This window comes from Gnatocerus cornutus, chromosome 1, assembly GCF_029298725.1.
Source record: "Gnatocerus cornutus isolate USDA-ARS CGAHR chromosome 1, icGnaCorn1.1, whole genome shotgun sequence".
NCBI lineage: Eukaryota > Metazoa > Arthropoda > Insecta > Coleoptera > Tenebrionidae > Gnatocerus > Gnatocerus cornutus.
This window is the reverse complement of record NC_142233.1, coordinates 27,075,092-27,100,153: the sequence shown is the minus strand read 5'-3', so window position 1 is coordinate 27,100,153 and position 25,062 is coordinate 27,075,092. Positions and strand designations below refer to the sequence as shown.

General features: G+C 33.5%; 1 protein-coding gene across 2 annotated transcripts in view; it reads left to right on the top strand.

The window, feature by feature from the left end:
* The window catches only part of LOC148181146 (neural cell adhesion molecule 2-like), a 203,929-nt gene that overhangs the window by 113,184 nt on the left and 65,683 nt on the right, over nt 1–25,062 (top strand). The window contains exons 1-2 of one of the 2 annotated variants that reach the window (XM_088041745.1): nt 24,475–24,584; nt 24,633–24,737. The exons of the other annotated variant lie outside the window; for it this stretch is intronic. Of the exons in view, the coding sequence (XP_087897871.1) occupies nt 24,479–24,584; nt 24,633–24,737 (211 nt within the window). The 5' untranslated portion in view covers nt 24,475–24,478. Of the gene's footprint in view, nt 1–24,474; nt 24,585–24,632; nt 24,738–25,062 lie in introns of those variants that run through there. 2 annotated transcript variants of the gene reach the window in all.

The following is a 25,062-nucleotide window of genomic DNA, read 5'->3' as shown; positions in this document are numbered from 1 at the left end:
CACTTCAAATCCCAAGAAAAGAGGTAAAAAATACTGGTCATAATACTCGGGCAACACTTGAAGCTCCGCTGTCAAGTTACAGTTACAGCAGGTACCAAATAGTGATTTTATGGCTTAATTAGAGTACTCACTTCACAAAAGCATTAAACCGGTAAATTAGCAAATTCGGTAAAATTCACCAGTCGCTTGTCTGATGGTCGTTTTTTTCAGGTGAGGATGGGTGTGGACCGTGGAGATCTGCCTTGACTTTCGATAAAATCACGGCAATCTATTTTTTGATAGTCGAAATTTCAAAAAAGACCTCGTTAGATACTTGCTATCTATGCAAATTTTTTATACAGAGTGTCGACAAATGTTTGTTCATCAAATGAACAATTAATTCGCGCTTGTAAAGAGGAGTTTCGAAACATGCTTTCAGATGTTCAAGTGTAAGATACACATACATGCCTTGACGGTCAAAAAGATTCTGTATTAGAAATAAGCCGAACTCGATTAATAAATCAATCTCCGCCGATGTTTTCTTCGTTGCTCGGACCGATTGAAATAAGTGCCGAGAAAAAAAGCAGCTACCGTACTTGTTATGTATACAAAAAATCAGACCCTTTTTTGGAACGGTGATAGATCTTTATGACTCTCTCCACATTATGGTTATGGTTTTGTCCCCGCGACGACCGACGTACCGCGATATTTAAAAATTGATTTTGCGAAAATCAAACGGCCGAAGAGGACGAAAACCCGCCACTTTGTTAGTTTGGAAACTCGTCGGCAAAAGGGCAAAAGAAGCGAGAATAGTATAGAATAGAATAGTTCGGTCGTGAAAACTGTCAAATTTTTGACGTTTGAAAAAATAGATTTTTTTAGACGGCAGAAAAGTGCTACTTTTTGTCGAGCAATTAAATTGTAGTAGCAAGGCGAAGCGTAGCGTATGCAAAATTGCGAACAGCAAAGTCACTCTTATTTATCCAATTCTCATATACCTCCTTCTTATCTCCGCTTGAACAGTTGTCGGCATTACTTTAAAACTCACTACACAATAGTACCAATTTACCGAATAGCAGATTTTGTTATTGATGAAAAACATCGGTAAAATGTGCCACCCGACTATCCATGTCTGAAGGTCGTTTTTTTTTCTGGTGACAAAGGGTGTGGAGTGGATGTCGGTACTTATAAATACTCATAAATAACAAAACTAACTCAGATGATGTACTCTTTTTGTGTAATAAGTACCTTATTAAGTCATACACACTTGCACTTTTAGTCTCGTCTAATATCTATTTACTGCTTTAGAACGATTATAAGTTGGCCGAGTCGTAAATGGTACTTGCGTTTTGGGGTACCTATTTATGATGAACGGTTCCCTTTTCTTTTTTTGTTAAACTACAATAAAACGACCATCAGGACTTCTTAATCCCTTGTTAATTTATTGTTTTCGTCCAGCTCATATTTGTTTATCGCGACTATCGCTGTGTGATGGTCGTTGTTTTAGTTGTGTGAACAGGAATGCAGTGATGTCGATTTAGAATTAAGAATTAAATTATAAAGAATATTTTATTTATATCGTCAGAACAGAATAAGTTAGGATTTATTTGTAGATATGTTTTTTTTGTAACTTCTCCCCGTACCAAAATCACACGCTTGGAATAAAATTTCCATCGGTAACTGTTTCGAGAAATATCCCAATATGTGAAAAATTAATGAAAAATGATACGCTACGGTTTCGAGAGTTAATAAAGTACGACTTTGTTGTAGTAGGTCGGGAATGGATTAAAATTTAAAAAAACGAAATTGATTACACGTTCGTTTCTTTGATTATGCTTGAAGTAATAAAGTCTTCGTCACCCGAAAGCGGCGGTCCAGTTTGTTTACCACTTCAGATCCCAAGAAAAGAGGTAAAAAATACAGTAGTATTTGAAGCTTCGCTGTCAAGTTACAGCAGGTACCAAATAGTGATTTCATGGCTTAATTGCAGTACTCACTATACAAAAGCATTAAACCAGTAAATTAGCAGATTCTGAAATTTTCTAATTTTTTACTCCTTTTGTGTAAAGATTTCCCGCATTTTTAGTCTCTCTAATATCAACGATTAAAAATCGGCGGAGTCGTAATAAAATTCGATAATCGTCACGTTCATTTCATTTATCTGTTGTACTTTCGCATAAGTATCCTTAAAAATAGCCTCTTAGATACTTGGTATTTATGCAAACTTTTTATACAGAGTATCAAGAAATGTTTGTCTATCAAATGATAATCTGTGATTAAACAATGAATTCGCGCTTGTAAATTGAAGTTTTGAAATATGCTTAAAGATTTTCATGTGTAAGTTACGCATATATACCCAAAACACACCTTGATGGTCAAAGAAATCCTGTATTAAAAATAAGTCGAATTCGATTAATAAATCAATCTCCGCTAATGTTTCCTTCGTTGCTCGAACCGATTTAAATAAGTGCCGAGAAAAAAAGCCGCTACCGTACATGTTGTGTGTACAAAAAATCAGACCCTTTTGAGATGTTTATAACTGAGTCTCTCGACTTAATGGTTATGGTTTTGTCCCCACGAACATTATAGCATTTTGAAACATCTACCACGTCAGCAAAGGCGGACGAACGAAAACGACTTTCAAAAGTCTCTCACGCGAAAAGCAAAAATCGGAAAAGAACCAAACCACAACCACCGGAATCTCGGGAAAGTGTACGTTTGGGAAAGCTCGGCGAAAGTGTCGAGAAAAAATCGGTGAATGAAGGTACTCGCGCAAAACTACGTAACTCGTTCGCCGGTATTAGAAGCGTTCCGCCTGTACACGTTTTATATACAGGGTGTCCCAGAACTCACGCCTAGCCGAAAAAGGGCGGATGCCGACAGCAATCAGGACGCCAAAAATGCAATTTGTTTTGTCCTGATGTGCATTAAAATTGAGAAATTGCTTAACGAAACTGACCAATCCCAGACGCTCAAGCACAAATAATATTAACGTTGCTAGGTTTCATAATTAAATCCTAAAAAGGAAAATTGATTTGGTCCACTACATTTTTATAACTGACAACTAATGTCAATTTGACAGATAAAAACCACACAATGACGGTTCATTCAAGAACCCTTTTATTACAACAAGAAACAGAACAAGACACATGATGTAATAGTTAAATCAAATGCTTGAACAAACCACCATTATTTTGGACACACAGATGAGCTCTTCTAACCAAACTTTGACATGGTACGGGTGCCGGTGATCTGTCGCGAGAATTTTTTGTACAGAAGATTTTCCGATTTCTAACTGGCGTGCCACAGTTCAGACACTTTGCGTGGAGTGTTCATCAACCGCTTCCAAAACGGCTTCTTCATTTTCAACAGTTCTGGCCTGTCTTGGTGCTCCACCAACTTCGCGCCGATCTGTTAATAACTGATCAGTGTGTCCAGCCCGAGAAACAACACTAAGAATCGTTTTGTTGTCCGGATAATAATCACGACCTGGAAAACGTCCTCGGTACGTTCTTGCTGCTAATACTAATTTCGATAGCACTCTTCAAAAATAAAACGCATTTCGAGGCATTCTGCCGCCGAGTACTCCTGAACCGTTTTAGGATATTTGTTACCAACTAGGAAACCAGCAAGCAAGGGAAACCAAAAGAAACGCCGTTTCACACTCCACTTCGATTTTCACTGTGTCAGTTGTCCTCCAGGTGTGTCTCTTGTCATTCAACGCTCATCAACCAGTAGTCTTCAACCCTCTAGTCAATTTCTAAAGTACGCTAACCCGTTTCTGCACACTAAGTTCAATATGAGTTAGATTTATTGAAGCCTGTCATTCTAACGTCAGTGAAATTTATAGTGGACCAGATTGTTCATACAAAATTCAAAGGAGAAAATTTAAACTGGTTTCTTAGCAACACGCCAGTGTATCCTCCAGACCATCTCCACGCGGCCATGTGATTGGTCAACTTTGTCATGTCTTTTCTCAGTTTCTGTTGGAGCTGGAACTTTTTTTTCAGCAATTTACACATTCACACCTTTTCCCGATATCCCCGGTTTTCGGCTAGGCATGAGTTCTGGGACAGCCTGTATATAGTAAAGCCACTGCTCTTAGCGACCGGTTTTCTTCAAATTGTTGGTTCAAAATTCTTGATTTTTTAACTACAGTTCAATGCCTAGCCGATTTTAACTAACTACTGTCAGTAATTGTTAGAAGTGCGCTTATACACATTTCGTTGTCGTCAATAGTAATTGGGCGATTCTTAATCGTCCAAGTACAATGTCGTCGCCTGAAGTTGTTAAGTTGCTAAATCCATTTTTGGATCAACTGAGTTTTCGATTTTGTAAAAACAAAAACCAAACGATTTAGCGTTAGATTCTTTTGTGTGTTATTATTTTAAAATGAAGAAACATTCTATTTTCAATCTACAAGTTTTCAGATTTTGGATTGGACGACAAATATGTGAAAATAGAGATTTATCGATCTCCGTCAAAAATATTAAAAATGGACTTTAATGACCTAAGCCGACGATATATTATATGGCCATTATACCTGAGTTAAATACAATGTTTTAACTACAACAACCATTTCAGTCCATATTTACTTCAATTCTAATAACTTTTAGTAATCACTAAAGTGAAGTATTATTATCAATTTGGACAAGTTTTTGCATAATATATTAACTATGGTAGCCATAACATACTCACACTCATAGTCAATAGTCAATGTGAGAGTAATCCTTTTACTTGTTGGAATATCAATGGCATTAACTTTTACTAATAGTGACATAAAGCATCTATTTTTTCAAAGTTGTAGCTAAGATTGCAGCCGCTCAAAATTATGTTGACAAATGAAAACACAAATATAGTCTGTCAATTGTCGGTTCATTTGCATGAATTATTCATGCTTTTTAATAACATAGATGTTGTCAGAGTGGCACTAGCGTTATCAAATGGAAACTTTTTTGTTAATTCAATGGGAATGAAAGTGGAAATATATGTCCAAAGCGCATAAAATAAACATCAACGGAATAATGTAACGGCTTTGCTAGTTCTACTCTCCGTTAATATATTGCAACTTGATTTTTATTCCAGCGTAGTGTTTGGAAGTTAAATAAGATCAATATGGTGGCTCATTCAAAACTATCAGAGTGGTGTCAATGCATATCAATTGTTGTTTAATCTGAAATTGTTAAGAGACACTTTGAGATAATAGGAAGCGCTACCAACACAATTTGAATTCCAAAGCTTAGAGGTGGCTTTTATTCGATTGTATGACGCTTGGCTTGTAGGGACACCTCTGGCTGCCGGTTTTAGTCAATGCATTCGGTATAAAAAAGGCAACACAGTGTAAAGTGTCTAAATGTGAACATTGTTCCATATTATGTGCTAAGTGAAAGATTACGATAGTTAGCTGTTAACATAAAACGCGTGACCGTGTGAGCTTGCATGTGGTCGCACCATTTCACTCAAGGAGAATACATAAATATAAAAGTTATTCTGGAAGCAAGGTTTTTGTGTTTTGAGGAATTTTAACTGCGCGGTTACAAAACGAGCAATTCACATTCTCTATCCAAAATGTAAATTTTGGCGTTAAAAGTTAACGTGCACTTTGTTCACATCTGTTCTCAATAATTGAAAAACAAAAGTATATTGCCGCTGCGCCTCTCTTAAGAGCTTTTCCGTCTTCCCACGTCAGATTCTTTGAGAACCTCACATCTCCCGTTCAAAATATTCCACCTGAAATAATGAATATTTATGGAATGAACAATGGATGTTCTCGCTGTGTATTTGTTGGCGTTTCTTGAAATTATGTTGAAGCAAAGCAAAGAGCTTTATTTCGCTTTGTGGCAATCACGCGGCTCTTTTGATATTTCTCGAATATGCTCCACTTCGTAATGTAAAATATTTCCAGACTGCAGCTTACTATTCCAACAGTTTGATTTGTGTTGTTGCTGTAATCGAGGTTTTGTCAACACAAATTTCCTCTATTTTTGCCATAAAATGTGTAGTTACACAAACCGTTTTGCATAATGCGGCAACTATTGTTTAGATGGATGGGAACGATTTAAACATGTTTTAACGATTTCATTCATGACGCCTAATTGGATGAAGGGATGCAACAGTTGCTGAAATTATTATTTGCATACGCTATTAGGTGAGATGTATGTATGCAAGCGAGTGACGATTATTATTCGAAAACCTCCTCTGAACGTGGATTTATTCAATTATTATTAACGACCACTACTCGACGAGCAACTCCATAAATTATTATCATTTAGAAGTTACATGGAGATTCAGACGACCAAAATAACCTTCTTGAGCTACACCAAGGAGTACTTCGACCTAAGCATGCTTAATGATTCTCTAAAATGGAACTCGACACAATTATTAGCAAAACTTGAGCCTGCAACTCTACAGTTAGTTTGATATATGCAAAATTTAATTTGTCTGTCGATTAGAGAATTCCAAGCGGAGCATCTCTGATTTATAGTTTATATACACAAATTGCAGTTTCTATTGAAAATAGAAATACTGTAAGTGTTCTTGACCAGTGCTCCCACACTTTTCGAATGCTCCCAAAACAATCTGTAGTGCAAAAAACAGACTAATCAACACGTTTTGGTCATTTTTAAAGTAGAAATGCTTACTAATTCTGAATTCAAAGTTCGTTTTGTTTCATAAAATCAGGACTTGGAGATATAAAAATAAATTTTTGTTTTAGTGCATTACGTTTATTATTGTTTATTTTTCTGTGAATAATTTCCAATTGTGTAAAGTTCGGCACACACATAAAAAAACGAAACAGGCTGTTGCTAACACACTGAATTTTGGGCTCAACGTTTTGATATAATATAAGATTTTTATATAAAAAATTATTACCGATTTTTTATTTTATATTTTAAGTTAAAAACCATAATTTGAAAAATTGTTTTGTGGTTTTGGTGGATGCGCCGGGTTACTAGATATTCAAAAGCTATCTTATATCGCAAAACCTATCGTTTGTCATTTTTCTAAAACAATTTATTTGATTTTTTTTTCCTCTTACAGATAATCGGTTTCTATGTTTTTATTGTTTTTCTTACAGTTTTGGGAGCAGTGTTAAGTCATTTCTAGAATAAAATTGCCTCCTGACTTTTAATCCAAAACCCGTTTTACTCCATTAGGTCAAAACTTAGAGATATTTGTTAAATACGTTTTTTTTTCAGTGCACGCTTTCACAAATTTTTCAACAGTTAAAAAGTTGTTGGTCAGGTTTTTTTAAATTTGCACACATTTGAAGACTTTTAATATTAATCTAGATAATTTCTTTGCCCCAGATAATTTATGTAAAATTGACGATATTTTGTTCGATTAGTGCCACCAGATTGTCCGGAAAAAAAGTTTAAGTAGGTAAAGATGCAAAAAATAAATTTTCAGAGACAACTTTAAATTTTGTACTAATATTCTAACAGATTGGCGAGAATTTGTGTTTCCCAGAAAATTCTTTTAAAGATCTTTCAAAGACCTTTTAATTCTTTTAGTTCACATGCAAAATAAGAACATTTTATCATTAGGAAGTTTTTTAAATGTATTATTCTGGGCTGTGTTAGAATAAGTTATTTGAAAATTTAGTACATATGTGTCTAAAAATTACAGTTTTGTATGAAATGACATTGATTTTTTGATAAAATTGCCAAATAATTACAAAAGGTTTTAATTTTTTGAAAATTTTTTCAAGGTTTTTTGACCTGTTAAGTTCTAAACTATAAGAGTTAGCAATCAAAAAGTCAAAATAGTAGACTTTTCAATTATGCGTTTCATTGAAAAATCGATGTACTTAATGATTTTTCAGTTATATTTAAAATTGCATATAAAAATCACAAATAAGCGGTTTTTTTTGAGACATAAGATTAATTTTCCAAAATATCATGGAACTACTACCTCCTACAATGAGTATTGTCTGTCGAGCATTTTTATATCTTTGCAAGTTTTCAACAAAAAGCAGAAGAAAATATATTTTTTTTTACAATAAAACCAAATAAAAATCACTTTTCAAGAATATCTCTAAATTCGGACCTAATACAAAACAAACTTTAATTCTACATTTTTTTGTAAGAAAGCTTTGATTATTTTAATAAAAAGTACCAGTAGCTAGTAAATTACTAAACAACGATGTTATAAATCAAAACAGTTTTGTGCAGCTTAAAATTGATGGAGTCTTTTGAAAAGCGTATTGTTGCTTTGAAAATAATCGATTTGCAATTAAAATGTCTCGGAACATATAAAGGCATTTGGAATGAACACTTGAAATCAATATGCATTCATATTTTAACTAAAATATCCATCGAAACGAAATTAATTCGAAGCCTTTGATTCAAAGCTCAGTTTCTGACATTTACGGGATGCTCTGGTCGACTTAATCCGAGCGTAGGTCAGCCATTGGAGAGATGAACAATAAATGTATCAGCTTGACCCACTTTGGCCGTTGTTCTACTTTCAATATATCAAAGTTGAACCTGAAAGATCATTGAATGTAAAACAGTCATCATATTAAATTCCAACCGACGCTTCACTTGTTATAAAACTAATATTAGTTACATTTTAAAGCACTCCGTAACAATAAAGTCAATAAATGGCTGCAGTGTTAAAGTTCACCATGATATATATGAGTGTGATTTGTCTTCTCTCTTATTTGACAATGGACGGCATGAAATGCACACTCATTTATTTTCGTGTTCAAATCTCACCCATAACAATCACCTCTGGGGTTAATGTCAGCTCGGTTTTATCAACATTTTAACTCTACGTCACGCCTTTTATTGATTCCATGCTTTACCCAGACTTCTATCTAGATCTATGGAAATATTGAGACTTTCGAACGACACAGAAGCTTTCAGTACATTCGTTTTTAAATTAAAATGAAAGAAAAAAAATTATGTTGCCTTTAGATTAAAATTGCAAACCGCAGATATTATCAATAAAGATAAAAAAAAATCAGATGTGAACTCTTAAAATGATGAATATTAACTGTCTCTGTAGGTCGCCGATAACAGAAATGGATCAATGCAGCTCTGCAATTATTAGCATGAAATACAATATGAAACTCTGTCCACATGGTTTAATTCCTTATTGTAATTGCAAATGGGGACTAATATTTACTGTTGCTTTTTGCTCACTATAAGCGATTCAACACTGATAGCAGCATTGATTGATTTTCGTACCCACGGAATAATTATTCTACTCTGCAATGACCACGTAACTAGTAACTTCAACTGTATCAAAATAAACTCTCCATGTTGCGGTAAAACTTTCTGCTCGTTTTATTGTCAAACTGATTTCGTGTTTAAAAGTTCAGTTCCTGTTCTGAACTCTTCACAGAACACGCAAACTATCGGTGTAAAGCTACAGTTTTAATGATGTGGTTCATATTAAGCATTTTCTGAAAATGTGTTACACTTTTACTGTTGAACTGGTAGAATTTTATTGTATTGAAGAAAAAAATGCACCAGGGGAGGTTTCATTTTCAAGAGGTATCACGCATTACTATTGAAAACAATAAAATGTTAATTTTGTGTCATTGGCACTGGAGCTAGGTACTGAGTTTAAAAAGCCATTAAAAGGGTGTTTGATGTAGACAATGTGTCCAGCTCGATGATATATGAACTGGCTCATTTATTTGAAAATGTTACTTTTATAGTGGTGATTAGAAAAACTTAAGAGAACGAAATAAATATATTTTTTATCAATAAATTATTCTTTCAATTTGTAAAAAGCTACTGTAAACATGCGTACATTATTTAGAGTTGGTTCAACAATTGATTACATGTCTACTGTTGACTTTTAAAATGAGCATGTTTACACATTTGTGACTATTTGGATTTCACCATTTTCCTTAGTCATCGCTTGTCCACTTCGTTTACTGTAAATACCATTAATGTTGTTTTGTTTTTCAGTAGCAGGAGAAACAACATTTCTAGTCTCCTTACAATTAATTTTATTTAATTCATATTTTAAATAAAATATTAGATAAAATAGTTGATAATAATAACGAGCCAAACTTATACGAAAACGCGTCCTAAACTTTTATGATTATATAGGAATTTCTATTTTATGTTATCAATTTTTTACAATTACTAAACCAATTTGCATCTGGATTTCATGTTCACATCAGAGAGGTTCGTGTTCCCTGTAGATACCTTAGAAGGTTGCCTATTGTTATTTACACTACAAACGCCCAAAAGACCCCATAGCGAAACGAGCTACATGTGAGCGAGCTTTCGCCATGATGTTTTCGTGAGTGTACTGTACATGATTTTAAAAAATATTTTGGGAATGTTATCAAATGCATGTTAGTATTAACTTTCTCTCTTAGTACTAAGTGTCAAAACCATGTCAAATACGAAAACGGATCATTTAAACCGCGCAGACAAAACATGTTTATTATTAGAAGTAAAATTGACTACATTTGCATCGATTTTCGGTAAACTGTATTATAAAAGTCTAAACAGAACGAAAAACAATAAAATACTAATTAACATTTTTGTTGAACATTTTTTACACTGCATAAAATGTAAAGAGTGGTCTTGTGGAAACTTTACTAAAATATAATATTAACTGCGCTCTATATGGTGTCTCCTAGTTTGATTGTCTCCTGAAGATCCATTGTATCTCTTGGCTTCTAGAACATTTATCTATCCGCTTTTCTTATGATTTAGCTACTTCAATATCATACTTAAACCTCCAAGTTAGTAGAGACGACGTAGTAAGACGTGTTAAATTCGATGGGATTATTATTATATGAACTTATAAAAGTAGAAACTTTACGGTTTCTAAGATATCGGCTTTCCGTCGACTATTCCTACCTACCTGTATTATAGAAAGTTGGCGGGAGAAAAACGATTGTTCAGCATTCTGAAAAAGGCAATTCACTCTGTTTGGCCTCCTCAGAAAATTATGTTTTGCACTATCTTTCAACGTTCGATTTTTAAACATACGCTTGGTTTCATTCCATTGTGAGGTAAAAATTCTAGTACATATTATTATGTATTCCAAAAATAGAAGTATAATATCCATGCCAATTATAGACAATATTTATTATACAAGACCATAAATAGATGGTTTATCGGTAAGCATAAACTGATAAACCTTCTTTATTGTCGTTAATAACATTCAATACGAATTTATAGCAAGTGATAAACATACCTACACACATAACTAAAGCCAATCGTTATAATTATTATTACGATATTCATTTAGTCGTTTGAGATGAGTAAAAAATTGCAGGTGATGATAGAAAAGCAATAAGCGATTCTATCTTTTGTAGTTCTAGAGATATGCAGGTCTAAAATTCCAAAGCTTCAAAATTAAATTATTTGTTGACGTTAAAAAAAATAGCACAGTTTTGGATTCTGCGTGAAATTCTACGTAAAATGTGTACCAATAACATAAATTCACTTCACAAATAAATTATCAAAATATCAAGCGAAATAGTCAAAAAAAAAATTGTGAAAAAATTAAATTTTAAATGGCAAAAAAAGCGATGGCAAAAATTTATTAAAGAATATTGAGATGATGGTCAGTTAGTAAGGTCAAATTTTATTTATAACCGTAAAAAACAGCAAACTGATTTTTTTTAGTTTTACAGAGGCCCAAGTAAAAAAATGTTTAAAAAAAAATCGATAAAAAATAAACGTAACAATTAAGCAAAATCTGGAAAATTGAGTCTCTGGACAGCTGTAATCCCCTTAATTTATCGTGTTTGATTTTTACATTGTTTCAGTGGCGTCAGTTTAAAACAAAAACAAAAATAATGTAATAATACTAAACATTTGCTGGCTGGCTCCGTATATTTCCGTCCCTAGTAATAGTTTGTTGGAGGTAATTTAATAATTTACTCTCAATTGTTGCAACAGCCTATAATCGCGTTTGTACATTTGGCATTTCGACACAAAAGCTTTATTTCCAGATAAGCACATTCAAGCATTTGCGCGCTAAATTTTGTGGTAGTGCTGTAAATTTACTACCGCTCAATTCATTATGCACCTTTGAGTTCTATGCAATTTAACACTTCGCGTGCATCGCTCCGACACCTTTAATTCCCGCTATAGCTATCGTCTCAATCTCTTTTATTTCTTCCGTTCCTGAGACAACTTACGTTAACTGGAAAGACAAGCCTTAATCGCCGCTACAGGCAATTAAGTCATTATCCGTCTTCGGCAATTGATTGCGCCACCGATAGTAATAATCGCACACAAGCTGGCTTCATTCCAGAAGCAATTTGAATACTTCAAGCAACTGTTCAGACACCTCACTTTCAAACAACATAAACCAAATATCCTTTCAGTCGGCGTAAAAATGTGTAAGTCCTCGACTTTATAGCGCGACGCCTTGCTGCAAAAGAGCACGACGCTTTCTTGTCTTCAGAATACTTTCGAGTTGTTTTACGGCTTTGTCTGAATTTAGCCTGCGTCGAATATTTATCCACTTTCAACTCTGAATGACATTCAAAGTTTGGAATGAGTCAATAGAACGGCTATTTAAAGTCAAAGTGTTCCAAATCGAATTGTTGCTTTATTTACATAAATGCCCGCAATAAGGCGCTCAACATTATCGTCGGAAAACCAACAGCCGCAAAATTAACTTTAGAAGTTGGATATTACTTTATTTTAAATTTGAGATGCGCGGAAGGCTACTGAAATTCAAAGAACTTCTTTCATCAACTTTAAGTAAAACTTTCTGTTCGCTTGATAATTTTTTACATTTAGTTCTCACGGAAAATACATATTTATGTTTCAAACGGTTCTGAATTCTTAATTCTATGTGTGACGATCCAATATTATCTTTCAATCAATGATCGAACTCTCTCTTTAAACATTCAAACAATTCCAAATTAATTTTTTCTTTCCACGCGAGGATAAACGTGCCGACGCTATCATCAGTGAATCACTTTTGACAGCTTATGATACATTGTATAAATACACAAAGCTTTGCAATTAATCTCTAATTATGAACAAGTTAATTAATTGATACATCAAAATGAAATTAATATTATTTCAGTCAAGCTGAAACTTTTGTTTGTGCCTCTTCCAAAACTATTGTTTTAAAGCATGAATAAAATAAAAAGAAAATCTAAATGATTTTAAAATCTTCATCCCCTTAAAAATTCCGTCAAAATACGCAACGTAATTCTAAAATTGCATTTTCCGAGAATTCTGCAAATATTAGCAATGTAACAATAACATCGAATCTTACAAATAAAATAAACGTTTGCCTTCGTTTCCGAATTTGCTTTGGGCAAGATTGTACGAAAACGTTCGCGTCGTCGGATTAAAAATACCAAGCAACATCGGAAATAAAATTCATTTCTGCTTAGGACTCATCGTTTTCGTCTCGCTCGGAAGTGCTTCTGAAGTAGAGAACACCTTTCCAGAGACGGTTTCAAACATTAATCATTTAAAGTTTGTAAAGTAAGAAAAATATCCCTTCGTAATGGCAGCTTTTAGTCGAAACTTAGCAACGAGATGAAGTTGGCGAAACAGCCCCAAGCCGGGGGCAGAAACCCCATACATGAGACCAACTTATTATCCAAACAAAGCTACTCCTTAATGAGCTAGAACAAAGACGATTCTAAGGGCAAGCGAGAGCTTTGAAGATGGTAAACTATTAAAAGAAAATTCGAAAAGCTCGCAAAAACGACTCAAATGTTTAGCTTTCAGGGAACGGTACTGTGAATGATTAAGTACGTCGAAAAAGTTAATTTATTATTTTTTCCGAGTTTCGTAACTACTAATCTGCAATCCGCTCGGAATTTGGCTTCGCCATTCAGGTGGACATGAACTTTTCCAAAGGGACTTGTAAATTCAATCCCTTCGTCGCCTGACCCGGAAATCTAATTTAAAGGAGGAAATGTGTTGTATAGCGCCGTGATTTCCTAAAATTTGTTTAGCATAGCCGAGCATGGTTCGCGCTATAAATTTCTATTAATTTATTTACGAAGAATCACGCTTTTAATGGACGATTTATTGGAGGAGCAAATTTTCGTCAAATTGTTGGCTTTTCTCCGGATAACAATTCTACATTTAGTTTTAATTAACACGAAAATTCCTGCTCACAGGCTTACTGGGGAAAATACAGTTGTCTAGACTTATGAAAAACACGTAATGGCAACATGAAATGTTTTCTCCATCTTAAAACGGACGTGTAATCATAACATAATGTTTTTGCCAACTTGTTATTTCTGACTATTATTAGTATGTTTGTGGAACAATCAGAGAACAGATTGGAATAATTTTTGCTTCATTCATTTTTAGATCGATGATGCAATATCCAGCTGTCAAAATGAAAGAAGGTGCAATTAGGTTGCCCCAGAATAGTAGATGTTATCCTTTATATTGTCGAATCCTAGTGCTTTCGTGTGAAGACTGTTTCAAATATAACTAAACGTAAAAGTCTCAAAACGGGCTGCTAATTGTACCCACAAAATTCCATCAACGTGTTCTTTATAACCTTCACTCATTCTACGATAAATCATAAAAGAGCCATAAAATAAAACACAAGAACTTCCTGTGTCATGTAACTAAGGAAACCTGCAAAATTTTTCACCTGTGAAAAACAGATCAACTTTGTACATTTTCAGCGATGCATAAATGTCACCTTGAATGGTGCGGAAAATATCAGCAGAAGTTTTCTTTTAATTTAAATTCATAAATGTATTCATTTGATGAGCGCTGTATCTTTTAATGTATTTTGTTTGTATCTCTGACCCTTCCGAATTTCAAAATCGTATCTGTTACCTGTTGAATAATATCCAAATCACTAATCAACACATTTTTGGACGAAATTAATTTGTAGTGGACCAGTGGAAAGTCATTTAGAAAGTAGAATTGCGTTCTGATTCTAACTCTAAAGCCTGTTTTTAGTTTTTAAGTTTACTTTCGTTATTTCTTTCGAGTTAACAATATGCAAAATTATAAAACCATATAAATACATCAGTGAAAAGGTAATTATTATAAATAAGACGTCTCAACAAACTATTGGAATTGCCGGAAAAGTTATTTCGGCTAAAATGTTTAAGAAAAATTGCAGAAGCGTTGACGGGCTAACATATTTTTTGTAAGTGGCATTGTCAGAAAAAAAGTCGCACGGCAAAAAAAAATGTCACACTGCCAGAAAAAGAGTTACCCTGCAAAAAAAATTTGAAATGTCATAAAAAAGTTGCTATGTCAAAAAATCGAACTTTAAATGCAACCAGTAATACATTATTCATGTGTAACATGATTATGAAATGTAAATTAGTTTATTAGATCATGAGAATGAGTTTATTATATGTTTAAAAATTATGAAACAAGCTTCATTCTTAAACGACTTTGAAAATTGTTTAAAAACGGCTCAATTCAACACGATTTTTGGTGTCACAACAAACTAATTAAGCTGCTAGCTTGACTTAATAAAAAATAAAATAGTAGATTTCGTTATACGGCAGAAATGCGGTACTTTTTGTCGAGCAATTAAATTGGAGTAGCAAAACGAAGCGTAGCGTAGCCAAGCGTATTCAAAATTGCAAATCCACTTTTCGGCCAAATAACAAATACTACTTTTTCTCTTATCTTTAGATTCAGTTCAACGACCGACAATGAGTGAAAGCAAATTGAACTATAAACATGGATGGCTATGCATGTAGTTGTCATTGCGACCTCTACTGTGAAAAATATTGATTTCAAAGAGTTTTAAAGTTAGGATCGTGCAAGTGCCATACAAAATGCAAGTCTCAAATGGTAACTGTCACAAAAAGTACTTTTTCTGCCTAGGCAGAAAAACGATTTCCATGTCAACGAGCGCTTTTTATTTATTATTGATAACAAAATTGCCTACTTTACTGTCTAAAAACGACTAAAACATAGTGACTTTTTGTGACGTTTGGAGAAAAAATCATTTTTTGAAGATATTTTTACGTCTAGACCTAAAAAAACAAAACGGACTTTAGATTAGGAATCAGGAGTGGATTTTTTCCAAAACTTGTTGAATAGTGTAATTACCCTCCTTCTATGGTTTATTGAATTGTATTTGCAACAGATGAAAACGCGTTTCTTTTTAAGCTTTTATTCACTTTTTCAATATTTTGCCTACAGAGAAGCGAAAAAGCCGGCTAATATCTTTATCCACAATATTTTGAATGACAGACTTTCCTACGTTAACATCATGTATTTCGTTTAAACAGAAAATGCCTAAATCGTGTATACATCCTAGGAATATCCACCCATTCATTCAATAAAAAATAAAAGAACAACAAACCAGAAGAACCTGGAGAATTAAATTTCCCCGTTTACATTTTTATTCATTTCTCTAACCAACAAGCAATACATAAATAATTTTACAAGTAGCGAATACATTTGAAATGTTAAATATGAACGTCTTTATACTCATTTTAAACTTGCAGTCGTTTACCTATTTCTTTCTTTGACTGGCTTGAAATTCATTTGAATCCAATTCGTCGACCTGCATTTTCCAGGAAATAATGTTGCATCTCGTCTCCAATAATTTTCTTCATGTATCTAGAAAGAATTTCCCAATTTAGATGCACACGATAAATCAAAGACGATGTATACAGAAATACATTCGACGCTTCCATCTTTGAACTATGTCTGCAATCTTGAGCTATTGGCATGCTGACCCCATATCACATCTGATTCAATATTGACAAAATAGTATCGGCTCGTGTTTTCAGGTTTCCTCTTGTGTCTGAACGAAACGCGTTTTTCTGAAAGTTCAAGGCTGGAACGAATTAGAATCGAAAAAGGAGAAAGACTATTTCCGTTTTAGGCATTAATTAACATAAATTGGGTATCGCATTAATTGAAAGGAAGACGTTTCGTGTTAATTTCCTCTAGGCCAGAAAATTGGGCTAAATTATTGAATAATTGATGTTGTCGATAAACAGCCAAAATGTACTAAAGATCCATCCAGAGAATTATCGCATTGTTAAAAATTCATAGTTTACACGTAAGCCGAATGTGTTCGTGTTAGGGAGACGCAGTGAGCGTGACAATTAGTCCAATCTTCAACAGAAATCTTCCGTTTCGTGCAAGAGAACTCCCTAATAAATCATATCTACTCTCTAATCAATGTCAGAACAATTGCCAACGATCACTCCGAAAAAAAAATTGAAATAGTACCCTATGATTAAATTATCCTAGGCAATAAAAAGAAGGAACTGCCCTACAAGGAAACTCATTATAGAGAGGAAGTTATATTTCTTATAGAGAAGGAATTGGGCATTTATTTACCAATAAATTAACCAAAAAAATGATTTTTGAATACAGGAATTTTTTAAATAATGTTGCATTTCTGTAACAATTTATGTATGCTTAACTAAAGGGGCAAAAAATCAGATTATGATTTTAAGGGTCAAAACTTTATAACCCATAAAAATTCCACAGATACATTATTTATCGCGAAAATTCAGGTTAGGCCCGCGCCCTTAATTAGTCAGTATTTTACACCAACAATTCCGGTAAATTTACGACCCTTATGCATATTAAATAAAACCTCCACCAAAAGTGTTGCTCTTTCCCATTTCGAGAGCCTGCGGAGCCATCCATTCAAACCTTTGCATTTAAATTTTCCATTGGGTATTGTAGATAGTATCACAAACGATCCATCTTGCGCCTATGGCAAAAGAACGGTTAATTTGGCCATTGTTCGCGCAGAAATTTCAAATTCGATTAAAGAGAAGTCTTCGACATCCTATCAATAAACCATCGCTCAATTATCCGAGCCAGTGAATAAATTCGATGTACCGGGTTAGGATATGCGGATCGGACGCCGCTTATTGTGTCTAATCTATATTAGTGCAGATCGGAAAGGGAGTTCGCACGATTTATGGCCACTTTAATTTATACACCAGCATCACTATCTTCGGACACATCTCATTAACTAATCCAATCGCGTGACTTTGGGGCGATAAAACTCCCCAAGGGAAGGATTTCGAAGGGAAAGGTCGCGAAAGAGGTCACAGAGCGCTTGACAATTTTTGCACAGTATTTGATAAGCTCCAATGTTTATTATAACAAAATTCTTAGATGAAGAAGCATTTAACTGATACTCCGCTTTTCTGTGTTTCTTGGAGGTGTTTCGTTCGAGCAGACAACGAATAATACTCCAAAAGTTTCTCATTGTTTTATTAATTAATTTTTTTTAAAGTCTGTAAGTTTTTAAATTAATTAATTCGGCAATAACGCTTGTAACAAAGATTAAAAGCATATACCATTAAAAAATATTCCCGGCGCATACACCATTTTTACTCCTGCGAAAAAGTTTACCTCGATATTATTATTAATTACAACAAAACTAACACACGGTGTCAAAACAAAATTTGATGTTCTAATTGGAATGTGTATCAATAAATTCATGAGTCAGGTAGTTTTTATGACAGCTGCAGCACGATACTCTTGGCTACCCAATTAACTACTTAATTCTTGCCTATTGCGTTGGTTCTCTTTATCCCCGCTCTATCAGCTTCCAGAGGAGCAAAAAGCTTGTTGGAACTTTATGCACCAGAAGCTCGCAACTTTTTTCCTCTTTTTAAATCAGGCCATGCATATTCCACAATCGCGTTTTTTCGTCCCCCAGCTCCCTTATTTGTCGTCCGATTTTTCATCTTCGACTTCGTCTCGTTATTATATTTTTTTGCTCTGCTGCTGGCTTCGTTTGAAAGTAAACCCTTCGGATATCGTTGGAAAAGCAGTGACAGCTCGACTCGGATGACATCAAATTAAAACTCATAAATCACGAGTCGAAATTCGTTATCTAATAACGTAGCAATTACATACAGCTTGTGACACTGGTATATTACTATTATTAAGTTTTATGGCTTTTTTTTTAAGAAGTCGTAAAAACTCGACCAAGTGCAAACTGAAACAAGCTGTCTCGATTTTGCATCTCGTTGACGTTGCAAGGGTGCAATAAAAGTGCAGATTTTACGGGCACTAACTTAAGTATCAATTGCGCTAATATTAATCGGGTTATAAAAGGGAAAATCTACATACAAAGAATGTTTCGACGTTTCAGACTTACGAGTATTTCAAGTTTTATGAAGATTGGCACTCTTCTTGCAGCTTGCACGAATGGGAGAACGTCCCTAAGTGCACTTAATGCACACATTTCTTCAGACACAAGCTAACTAAATTGCAAAAGGAAGCATTTACGACAAGGAACGAAAATGAAAAACAATTCGTTTTATATTTTACGGGCGTTACAATGCGGACAAATTGGAAGTTTTTAATCAGACGCGCCACCTTATCCTGGAAGGGGTTAATCAATTTGAAAATTATGTCAACCGAAAATCAAATATTTGTGCAAACAATAAAAGAATCTTGTAGGTACTGGAGTGCATATTAAAATTCATTCCGACCTCTTTATTTTGCAATAACTTTAAATTTCATAAGACTTGAAAACTACATTTAGACGAAAAAGTTTGGCACTTTTTGAAAGTCGTTCTGCCTGGCAAAATATCCATTAATTCACCTAATTCCTTGCCTTAACGTGCACTTTCGCAACAAAGCCGAACCCTTTTTGGGGCCATGTTAGTCGTAGTAAAACCTGAAGCTTTCGCAAAGTACACACCGCAGGCTGTAGCTTCAAGCATTCCTCACATTTCGTTTTGTTTTCGCTGCTCTACAATATATCACATAACCAGAGTTAAGTTTTTGCTAGTTTCGAGAATCTCGCTTAGAGCAACTGCCCCTATCATTTCTCATGGATATTCTGTTTCAAGGCACCATTTTTGTGTTTTTCTTAGTTATGTAACTTGTTTAATTTGACCTTATAGTCATTTGCATAATACATGTAAATCCTGAAACAAACTTGGGGTATCTTACCCTGTTGCTTGCGCTCAAGTTCAAGAGCTTTAAAGCCACCCAGAGGAAAAGATTGAAATTTTAAGCGTTCACTTAAAATCCAAAGGGCATAAAATTAACGAGGTACCTGCGGTGAATTTTAAATGCGAATCCCTTAATATAAGATTTTTTATTTTCTCCAATATTTGCAAAGCCAAGTCTGGAATGTACAGTTTTGTTATTTCACAGACGATTCAGAAACAGTTTATTTTCCAACAATAATTGCAAAGCAAAGCGGTTCAAAGTTGCTGCATTCTTTGTTTTCTTTTAGCAATTATTCGCCTTTTTCTAGTTTCATATTCCGCTATTTCCAATGAAACAAGCAACCCGGAATCAGTGCTGACGTAATATTATGTATATTGCGTAATGCCGTACGTATGAAATTATTTCCCTTGGCAATTCTCAGAGAAACTGGAGTTTCTCCAAGAAGAAATATTTACTGTCATATCTACGTAGATACATTTTTATTATTTGTAAGGAGACGCTTTTATGCAAGACGATAGTCGCGATACCGGGAAAAATATTTATTTTATCTTAGTGCAGCAATTTAAAAGCAATTCTTTAAGGTGAACTGCAGTTGTACATCTGAGGATATTGGAAATGAAACAACACTCATTTTTTTTGTTTCGTAATTCCTCAATTCCTCACTGGCAAGTTTAATTCTTGGTGTTTGCACATTTTTTTTAATACACTCCCAATACGGAGTGTTGACGAATTAAAATGATACATTTTGTAAAGCTTAAAATACTTAATAGTATTTTATTGCACAAGCATGTTCTGAGGTTTTCTATTCACAAGGTTGATATTTGAAATTAACTGAGTGAATAAGGGTTATAATATAACATGTGAGTATCATACTGTGTTTTATCTACGACCATTTACAATAATAATAATAATAATTTTAATTATGTAAAAAATTGAATTTCCTTTTCCAGCTTACCACGTCAAGGTAACATCAAAACAGGGATAATGTCTTTTCTTAATTCTCAATTTTTTGACGAAGGCGCAGTCTTTCCAGGCTTAGAGGGTACATAAATGGCTCAGTTATTTAAATCATATTTTGATGTGGTCATTTATGTCTATCCGATTACCGACAAAATCAGAGCGTAAAGTGAACAATGAGCTTGGAATATTATTATTTTACCCCCTCATCAGCAAAAATGTTCGTCCCGAAACCTAACAATTCAGTTTTGGCGGTCCTTTGATATTTCAGTTTTAAAAAAGCTCGTTTTCAGGATCATAAAATAAAGATTAGAATAATCCGTCAATCCGCTTAAAAATTCTTTCAGTTTGATTGGCATAAATTAAGTTTCTCGCAAATGATTAAATTGGTAATCACCAGATCTATCTAGAGACGCGCATCATTGATTATTTCAATTGTAAAGCGATCATTAGAAACGATTTGTTTTGTGACACTGTCGGTCTCAGTGGACTACGTGCCAAACAAGAGCCAAAAAAAAAGTTTCCTATTTGTTGCGGGAAACCAAACTACAAACGAGTTTACCCTATTGAAAAGCGTATTTAAACAGATTGTTTTGAATTTTACTAACGTGGGTTCTAACTCAAAATTTACTTTCTTTTTTCATTTAATACAGTTTACGGTGTACTGTAAATAAATGCGTTAATTTGAGTCGGAATTTTCGGTCTTTTCATTCAGCTTTTAGGAGTTTACTTATGAAGGCTCTCAAATCGTCTAATTAAATTTGTTTAATCCAATTTTGAATTTTGCAAAAATCAAAGTAGACTTCGAACTTAATAAATAATTTGGCACATTGGAGTTTGAAATTAATGGGAAGCAACAGTAATGCAATTTTGTTTGAAACAGAAGAGAAAACAAATTTTTAATAAATGTTTCAAATGACCATCATTTTGACCAATACAAACATGTAGCTACCGTAATAACGAAGGCTTTATTGTGCGGTAAAAAAGTCTATTTTTAGAAATACGATCCAACTACACCACTGGTATAAAATTGTCAGTTTGACACTAAACAAAAATTTTTGACTTTGATTCAAAGTTCAGTTCATTGCAAACTGGTCAGTTACAAATAACGCCTTAGAAAAAAAATTAAATAATTACTCTTCATCACCATTTTTGCTATGGCTGTCACGTCACCTAACTAATACCCTGTATATTCCTATTTATAAGTCCAGCTCATTGCTATCAGTTCACTCTCATGTGTAAATTTTTGAAATTTTTGGATGTAAATCCGACTTTTAATTCTTTAGGGGGGAAACTAGGGAAAAATTGAACAACGATTTTTGAGGTTAACACGTTGTCAAAGTTTGGTGTATCAACATCTCACATTAGTTAAGAATTAATCAAAGGTTAGTTCCAAAAGAGAGATTTAAATAAAGAATAAACAAGTTTTGACAAACTTGCGCGGGACGATTAGCTTTTACGCATCTCACAGTTGCTTCAAGGTCAAACGCTTTTTCTGCCAACTGGTTCCGATAAAAATTGCTAGAGGGCTGTCAACTTTACTTTTCAATAAGTGGACCGATAGTAATGAGCTCTAGTATACATTACATTACGTATTGCGAAATATGCAAAAATATACCAGAATATGTAATAGAATCTTCTGATCCTTTTGAAGCTTTTTTTAATCCTTTTATTTTTAGATCCTCGACGCCGTATAATTTAAATAGTATCAAAAATCTAAAGGATTTTTCTCCAGATTTTCAATTCTTTTTAAATTCTTCACTGCGATCGATTTAAGCCTGCATTTATTTTCTTTAATTTTGGATTTTTTAGTGCGTCAGGCAGCACAAAAGTCAAACGAATCATTTTTAAAAGTAAATTTGCTCTTTTAAATCTTTTAGGTATTGGAAAATATGTATTTTAAATCCTCTAAATCCAGTACTAAGTTTTTCATGTTTTTTAAATACATTTTGTAACGTTTTAAATTTTTTATACGATTTTTCAATAACTACAGTTGTGGCCACTAAACAGTTTACAGCTAAGCAAGTGAACGGTTTCCCTTATTTTCATACTTTAAAGGGGTTTTTGTTTGTCAAAATTAAAACACACAACTTTCTTCAACTTTAGCAACAACTCTTGTTTTTAAGCATTATTTAGAGAAACTTGTATATTTAAATTAATTTAAACCACTGTTAGGTACGATCGGCATCAAATTTTGACACCTTTTTGAATTAAAATTTTCGGTGCTTTATTTTAATTTTTTCCATATTACATACAATAGAAAAATTAAACTGTAAACAATTTCAGATTTTTTCCATTTTTAAGATAATTTAAATTAGATATTTTTACCCCCGTACTTTTGACTTGTAGAGAACTATAAACTTGCAAGCAATAAAAATAAGGACATATAAATTTGACTTAAAAAGCACGAAAATCTTTGTAACTTTTTGAAATCTGTGTCAATTCAAAACATTTTACATACTATAGACATTTTTCAATATCAAAAACATAAAATTGAATATAAAAGAAATTAAAAAAAAAATGAAAAAAACTGAGTTTTGCTGAAAATTAAAAGTCAATAATTTAACCATTTTTGAAACGGATAAACAGAGAACTACATAATCTCTCTCATCAAAATTGAAAGGCATCTTCTTTACGAACCTTAGATTTGCTTGTATTTTCTAGATCTAATAGATGTTGCGAGTCAAAATGTATAATAATAAACAATGTATAATGAAGATTATTGACGATGATTGCTCAAAGAACCAAAAAATTTGACTTTTACTTTATAGAGTTTCGGTTTTCTAAATTCTTTATCTTGATACCATAAAAGTAAAAATTAATCGGTATATTTTCTCATCGTTTTCTAATAACATATAAAAATTTTGTACAAAATTCGTATTACAATCCTTATCATAAAATCATGTTATGTGATCTAGAAATAGAAATCATGTAAACCTACTTCATCATCCCTTCCTAAAAATGCCTGTCTGGGCAGATCTGTGTCACAACATGACTTTCCGGTCTCACTGTGGTTTGCACGAATAATCTGTCTGCTCTATTAGTCCTGGGACCATTAGCCCCGGTTTTCCTAATAAATTATCAGTGCGGGGGATAAGCCCGTTGCCTGAAGGGAGTTGTGATTAGTTGTATTTTGTATACCTTTGATTAGTTAATGGACATAAATGTTTATTCGTAGAATGGAAACGGATTACATTGTTATCGTGATTAAACGTAGATCGTTTAAATAATTACAGTGTCTCGGAAGAAAATATCAAGAAAACGCATTTAAAACCGAACAAAATGTTCGACTTTGAATTATCCGGACATGTTTGTTTTGTCGTTGGCTACCTAAAAGAGAACAAATAAAATCTGACAGATCCGATTTACAGTTAGGTGCTTTGTTAAAAATATGCAAATATTGACGGAACAAGTCAATATAAAGAGGAATTTGCGAAGGCTTTGCGTGATTTAAAATGTGAAAAAAATTTGAACTGGTTGTTACGATTTTTTTGATTTTGGAACCAACAGGGACACTCATGTCATGTTTGAAATTCACTCAGTTTTTACGCCGAAAACTAATCTTCCAAAAGTGCTCAACGTATTATTAATTTCAAATGTAAACATTTTCTGCCGGAGTGTTGTGCGATAACCCAAGCTCTATTTAAAAATGTTATATAAATATAAACAAATTACTAATAGTGCAAAATCCGATGTTCAGTAATAGTTACATTTATATCATGTGGCTTATGGTTTTATTATGTCTGGCGGACGTGTACAGTGCGTGCTTAACAAGAACTAATCACATACCAAAAGATGGTAAACACATTCTTTTTTTTAACACATCTGCTCTTACTCTCGTTGTAGGAAACAAAAACTATTTAAAAAAAATTACAATTACTTGTCCAAATAATGTTTGTTTCGAAGACCACAACTGCGTGGATTTATGTGACTTAGAAATTCGACCACAAAGTAAGTGATTTCCGATCATTTTTAGTGTTTTACAGACTTGCTGCAGGTACTTGTGCATTGATAACCGTTCCATTCTATAAAAGTGTTAAAATGAACTGTCCCAATCTTGTCTGTTTTGATAACAGTTGTTTGGATTTGTGTGATATCAAAGTTTATCGTAAATGATTGCATCCTTTAAAATAAAACGTTTTTTCTATTATAGTGATTTGATATTATTGTAAGTGTATCTTTTAATATTAAATTCTATTAGAAAATGTTAATTAAGGTTTAACTTAATTTACTATAAAAGTTCGAATCTGACATTTTGTTTGATAAACAAATAAAA